Genomic DNA, 6983 nt, shown 5'->3' on the forward strand with positions numbered 1-6983 from the left:
TCATCAGATATTGTCCAAGATTAACCTTCAGGGTGGATATAGCTCGCTCACACTAAGGACCTATCCATGTCATCATTTACCCAGAATGCTTTGTGTGTAAACAAAATGGTTCTGTCCATGTTAAAATATATTTTTAAAAATTATAAAAACTAAACAGCCAACAGTATTTTTACAGTTTTTATTTTACAGTTAAAATAAATGTTTATCAGATCAAGTCTAATGTTACAACTAATCATGGATCCCTTTAAGATTCAAACAAATGAGACTTATTTCAGAACACAGAATTATCTTTCTACACTATTAGTAATGTCATGAAGGCAAATACAACAATTAACCGTTTATCAGGTAAACAGGCTCATATAGACGAAACTTATCAATTTAGACAGGTTTGCATTTTGTAGTGATATGAATTTGTAAGATTCTGATAAAGTATTTCAGCTAGGCAAGAAAACTTTTTTAATTAAAACAAACCAGAGCAGCATTTGTGGGAAAACTGCCACACATTCCATGTAGTAGTAGTAGATCATTGTTGGTTGTTGTGCTGTAAAGTTAGTGAATTTAGTTTCTTTAAAAATTTCACTAAACTCTTCACACATTCAATAATTGAACCTGAGCACACAAATCCAACAGCATCACTGTACGTTTTCAGACATTTTAATCTTAAATGGCTCACAAGTTTTTGTGCAAATTATTTATAGTAGTAGTTTAGTTTATTCATTTCTTTAAAAACAACAAATTCTGTACATAATAAAAATACAAATCATAAATGAAAGGTAGCAGAAGAAGAAAAAAACCTTATATCTGTCCCTTTTCTCGAAAAACTAAATTTAAATAAAAATGGTCAACAACAACAACTCGTATAAATACACATTATACCATTACATATTTCTCCAACAGACTAAGCTTTATCATTCTCTTGACGTTTTTAATTCCATCTTCCAGATTATTCCATAATCTTATACCCTGGATTGAAGTACTGGTTTTAAATGTAGGTTTCACAAACATTCCTATCCCTTTGAGATTGTTACAGTTCTGATGTTTGAAGGTAATGTGTTTTTATGAGCCCTATACATGACTGATAAAATACTATAATCAACCAAATCATAGAACTTCAATAACTTCAACTGATGGAACAATGTGTTTCGTGGATGACTGTAATGTTTTCCTGTAAGAATTCTTACAGCTCTTTTTTGTAAATTAGTAATTGTTTTACATGCTTTCCCCAAACATCAATACAATAGATCAAGTGTGGAACAATTATTGCGTTATACAACATACGTATACATAATTTTATCATTGAATAATTTTCTTACTTTATACAGTATTGCAAGGGATCTAGATTTTTTTTTTCTTAAAAGATTTATATATGCTCTCCATGTCAGCTCACCCAAAAACTTCACCTCCCTGACTCTACAGATCTCAACACCATCAACTCTAAATGAAAAATCAATAGTTCTTTCTATTACTAAATATCATACAATTAGTTTTATCTAAATTTAATGATAATTTATTAGGTTTAAACCAAGTCTGTATTTTATCTTGTATCATTTCCAACATCCATTCTATATTTTTACCAAAACAAAAAACGTATCATCTGCAAATAAAACACATTTAAACAACTCTGACACATTTATCAAATCATTCACATAAAACAAATAACTTTGGTCCAAGTACAGAACCTTGAGGAACTCCACATGTGATATGACCTATTCCAGGTCCTACGTCGTTCATTTGTACAAACTGTTTCCAGCAGATTCAGCCGGTTCGGATGTTATCAGTCCATTAAATGGACGTTATTAGCAGTTATCAGTCCCATAGAATTGCTTCAGACTGTCCCGATAGTGCCCCCTAGTGGGTTACCAGTGCCATATACGTTGGAATGTAACAACTCTGCTACCGCCGGAGTCTGGTCTACTTTATCGTAGCCCATGTCATTTTCTCTAAAATTAACCTTAGTGGTTTTATGCCTCATTTTATGCCTCATATTAACCAGATTGCATAAAAAACCTTAGTGGYTTTATGCCTCATATTAACCAGATTGCATAAAAAACCTTAGTGGTTTTATGCCTGATACTAGCTAGCTGACGGTCTTAAGCCATTCTATGGGAATGATAACGGCTAATAACGTCTATTTAATGGATGATAACATCCGAAGCGGGTGGCAGATTTCAGTTCTGAGCTCTTTTAACTGCAGCAAGGAGTTCAGACACAGAGTACAGTTCTCATAGCTCATCAGCAGAGTGAACTGACGTCTTGTAAGGGTCATTTACATCAAGTGCTCACCTGACTGATGAGCCAGAGGCCTGAGTGTACATTAATCAGGAGGAACAGAACAAATGTAAAAGTCACACACCTATGTTTTCTGTTGAATTGTGAATGCAAGTCCCTCTGGACCCCAAAACACTTTACACTTACAATCACTCACACATTCACACACTGATGGTGGTAAGCTACATGTAGCCACAGTTTCCTGGGGCACACTGACAGAGGCGGGGCTGCCATGTACCGGTGCCACTGGACCAGTGGGTGAAGTATCTTGTCCATGGACACGACGACTGCAACAGCTGGAACGGGGGATCCAGAAACCGGACAACTCCCCTAACCACTGCCACAGCTGTCCCAGAGAACTCTTTTTGATTAGTTAATTTTAGTAAAGTGTTGAATTTTAAAAAGGAAAATGTAAATTATAACTAGATGAATCTTGTGTTTGCAGCTGACGAGGTGGGAGGAGCCACAGTTTCCTCTCAGCCTGCTGACTCCACCTCCTGTGCACCGGACAGCGAAAGAAAAGAGGACCTGGATGAAGAGGTGCTGGAGGATGAGGGCGGAGAGCCGAGCAAGGCTGAACTAAGGCGGCGCCGACTTCGCAAACTAGAGACAGCATCGTCTTCATCCCCCCCTCCTCAGGACGACTGATCCCTGGGTAGTGACTGGGAGGTATTGCTCTGAACCATCAGGACCTTTGAGAGGACTCACAGCTGCTTTGGTTCTGTGTTGCCTCGCTGCCCCGTGGCTGTGGTTTCTGACAGTGTGGCATTGGACTCAGGCCAACGGAACATGCTGCTGAATTGTTTGTGTGACACAGCAGTAGTATCTTTTTGTCTTCAGTTTTCATCGATGTTTTGCCCAGAATGAACGACTGCAGTAGCAGGTATTTGTAAGTTCAACAGGTTCGTCTCAACCCTGTCAGTGTGGGAGAGGCCTTGTTTAGATGTTTCTTAGTTTCACTGTTAACCTGCATATTTTGCTTAAACTGTTGACTTTTTACATCAACATGTTACACAGTATACAGATCATTTACTAAACTAATTCAGTTCAAGGGAAACAATCAGTTATTTCTGCTTTTCTACTCGACTCTTCAGTTTCCTGGGATTCTACCTGCTGATGCTGTAACACACTGACTGAGTGGAACCTGTACATATTGTAAAGAGTTTTAATAGGATGAAGGTGCAGAGTAGACTGAAGTGACGGCAACAATGTGTGTGAATGCTGGCCGGCTGAAGCCACAGCTCTTGTTTTTAGCGCTTTGTTGTTACCTTTGATTTAAAGGTTTGCCTGGTAAATTAAAACTCTTTCATTTCAATTGTCTGAAAGAAATTCTGTTCATCCATTCTTTTTACAATGAGCATATTCAGTGCATACATCACAGTGCTTCTTGATGAGAATAAAAATAAGCAGAAATAGTTTGCTTCTTATTTTTTTAATATTGCTCGCTGCCATCGAAAGAAAATGACTTGGTTACAAATCTCATGAACCAGTGGACAGACTTTAATGAAACTCAAATTAATGGATCAATTCATTTATTTTTTTAAACGAACCTGATTCAAGGTGGTTGCCACAGCTAGTCAACATGACCCACTGTAAAACTAGACATGGGTTTTTACGATGTAAAAACAAGTGTGCATTGCCATGTAGCATGTCATTGCCTGCAGCATTGGACTTGCAGAGTGAACTTTGACCAAGTTCAAATATGTTTTCTATACCAGCTTGTGCCTGTCACGTCAGCAGGTGTTCGTAATTAAGGTAATTGTGTGACAATGTGAAGTTGGAAGATATTTTTTGTTAAAGTTGCATTAGCTGGGTTTTGAACCCTGATCTCCCACATGAAAGTCCATGACATAGACCATTAGACCAATGGTTCCCAAACCTTTTCTGATGGCCCCCCCCCTTTGGTTTATAAAAATAATTTCATGCTCCACCACACACACACACACACACACACACGTTTGTTTCTCGACCCCGTGGGGACCTTCCATTGACTTCCATTCATGTTTTTTAGACGTTATATCCTAACCCTGACCATATACTCTAAAATTAACCTCACAGAAACTTACCTGACCCTAAAATTAACCTAAACCTTGGTCCTAAACCTAACCCCACACCTGGAACATGCATTTGGACCCGTGGGGACCTGACAATGGTCCCCACGATTCACTTCGGTCCCCACCTGGCTGCTTTTTTTGTAAAAAATACCTCATGTTGTAGGAATAACCCGTCCACACACACACACACACACACACACACACACACACACACACACACACGCACAGATATTTTGTTTTTAAACTCATTTCAGTTTATTTCTCACCACAAAATGTTCTTTAACATTTGAACTGATGAAAGAAAACTGAAAAAAAATAGATTGCAATAAATTACAACCTCTTAAAACATCTTAACAGTAATTATTTAAGTGTATTTTTTTACTTTATGAAAATATTCAACATTGCTTCAATAAAACTTAAAAAAGTATTTCTGTGTAAAGTGGGTTTTTAATTATGAACAACACCCTGAGAGGAAAAAAAATTAAAGTTTGTTGATTAAGAATAAATCTCGATCAAAAACCTGTCCAGACCAACAACGTCCGAGCATTCCCCCGTCCACCTCCCCTCCATTCAGTCAAGCCGCGCCCCACCTGCAATGGCACTGCGCCCCCCCTAGGGGGCGCGCCCCACACTTTGGGAACCACTGCATTAGACCAATGGAGCTGTGGCAAAGTGTGGTGGCAGGGGTTGGTTTGTATGTGTGCAGAAAGAGGCCACATTGCCAATACAATTATTGACACAAAAATGCATAATATTACAACAATAGAGCAGTATTAAGACAATATTATAGTAAAACATCAAAATACAATCATATTAGTACTGTGAACACTGAACTACTGAGATTAAATATAAAAAACTATGGTGCAGTACCAAGTTGAGTACAGCTGGGGGCAGTATTGGACCATTACAAGGCCCCATTGACTCTCATTTTATGAATTTGGAATAAAGTTTAAACATTAAATATTTCAAAAACTTCAAGTTGTACAGGAACCAAAAGGCATAGCAATCATTTAGCACAGGACCTTTACAGATAGAAATTACAATGGCAGCTGTAGGACAATGTAGGCAGGAGGAGAAGCATGGCAAAGTTGAGATGACTTGGATGGGAAAYKAATCACAATAGTGTGCATTGCATTGGCAATGCACACTGATTAGCTATAGTTCAGCCAACTTTACAGATGTTGAAGTAAAACGAGTCTTGGTAGGCGTTAAATCATCCCTGTGTGGGAGATCTTTTTTTAACCTGTCCTGCAACCTGGCTGCTGATGTTCAACCAATCCTAGGCCTTTGATGGAAGATCAGAGCGTTGTCCTGATGCATCTCAGTAAATCAGGGAGAAAAACCTACAAGAAAAATAAGTAGGTCCTCTGGACGGGTTCTTCTTTAATGAAACGTTTCGTCTCTCCTCCAAGAGACTTCTTCAGTCTGAACTTGTATAAGCTCCGCCTCCACATGGACGAACAGGTTGGTCACATGCAAAAGAGGACCATCAGCCAAACAATAGGTCGTCAGTGCCTTGATTGGCTCTATTGTTCATAGAGGCTCATGTGCACAGTTCATTAAGAACGACTTTTTTTAATTTAGAGGGTTACTGTTTTTAGAATAAAATGTTTGTAATAAAAATTTGTGACAAGGAAGAACTGATGTTTTCATAGAAACATTCATAAAATCCAGATGTAGACTCAACATTCACAAGATAAAGACTGAAATTTCAATTCAATTCAGTTTATTACAGAAGTGACTTGGCAAAATATGAAACAGGACAAGTTTCAACAAACCAGTTCTGTCTGATTTCTGTGGGTTTCATGTTCTACAGGTGCTGGTGTAAAGGTAGACGTGCAAATTTTACATTTGTGTACCTGCAGAAAAGATTTGTATTTAAAATTTTCACCTGCCAAAAACCTTTACACATTTTTCTGAATGTAAAGTCACAGAAAAAAGTGTCACAAATGTGTAAACTAACATTTAAACAGCTATAATTACAGTTACAGACTCATAATTCGTCATTTATTTGTGTGTATATTTTAATGTGTCTATATTTTAATTACAGCTTCTCAACTCTCCTGTTCATGTGTGACTGCTGAGGGGGGGCTGGAGCACCTGCCCCTTTTGCCCTTTGTCCTGAAGAGCCCTTTTGGTCAAGTGTATTTTTTTCTTTGCATATGCCCTCCTTTAACACCTAGTTAATGTATGTATTAATAATGTTATTAAGTTATTTTTGTAAAAAGAAAAACAACATAACCTGTTACCTTTGACCTACTTCCCCTGTGATGTGCTCAGTTTGCCCCTCACACGGCTGCAGCAGTGAAGCCCCCCACACACAGTGTGCTGTGTCATTTTCTTTGTTCATGCCGTTAAATTAAATTATGAGGCTTATTAATATGCTGCCACGTCACTAACATTTTGTGTGCTAAGTAGTAATTTGTTTACAGTGAGTGTGTTTTACTGAACAGTTGAACATGTTCAGTGTTGCCTGTAGAAGTTGGAGGATCATTGTGTCAACTCAACCAGAGTTTGTCAGATAAAACTTTAGATTTACTTAGTAAATAGTTTAAAGAACTAAAGTCAGTCTCCTGGTGCTGCACTGTGGTTGTTACTGGTTGTACAGCGGGTAAAATAAGTATTGAACACGTCACCATTTTTCTCAGTAAATATATTACT

The 6983-nt window shown here is 37.9% G+C and overlaps 1 protein-coding gene across 4 annotated transcripts in view; it reads left to right on the plus strand.

Moving 5' to 3' along the window:
- Nucleotides 1-3588, plus strand: part of syvn1 (synovial apoptosis inhibitor 1, synoviolin) — a gene marked incomplete in the record, with an annotated part of 26234 nt that extends 22646 nt beyond the window's left edge. For all 4 annotated transcript variants that reach the window (XM_014027625.1, XM_014027623.1, XM_014027626.1 and 1 more), the window contains 1 exon segment: nucleotides 2714-3588. In XM_014027625.1, the coding sequence (XP_013883079.1) occupies nucleotides 2714-2916 (203 nt within the window).
- Between the last annotated feature and the right edge of the window lie 3395 nt (nucleotides 3589-6983).

Source organism: Austrofundulus limnaeus, unplaced genomic scaffold (genome assembly GCF_001266775.1).
Source record: "Austrofundulus limnaeus strain Quisiro unplaced genomic scaffold, Austrofundulus_limnaeus-1.0 Scaffold666, whole genome shotgun sequence".
Lineage (NCBI taxonomy): Eukaryota > Metazoa > Chordata > Actinopteri > Cyprinodontiformes > Rivulidae > Austrofundulus > Austrofundulus limnaeus.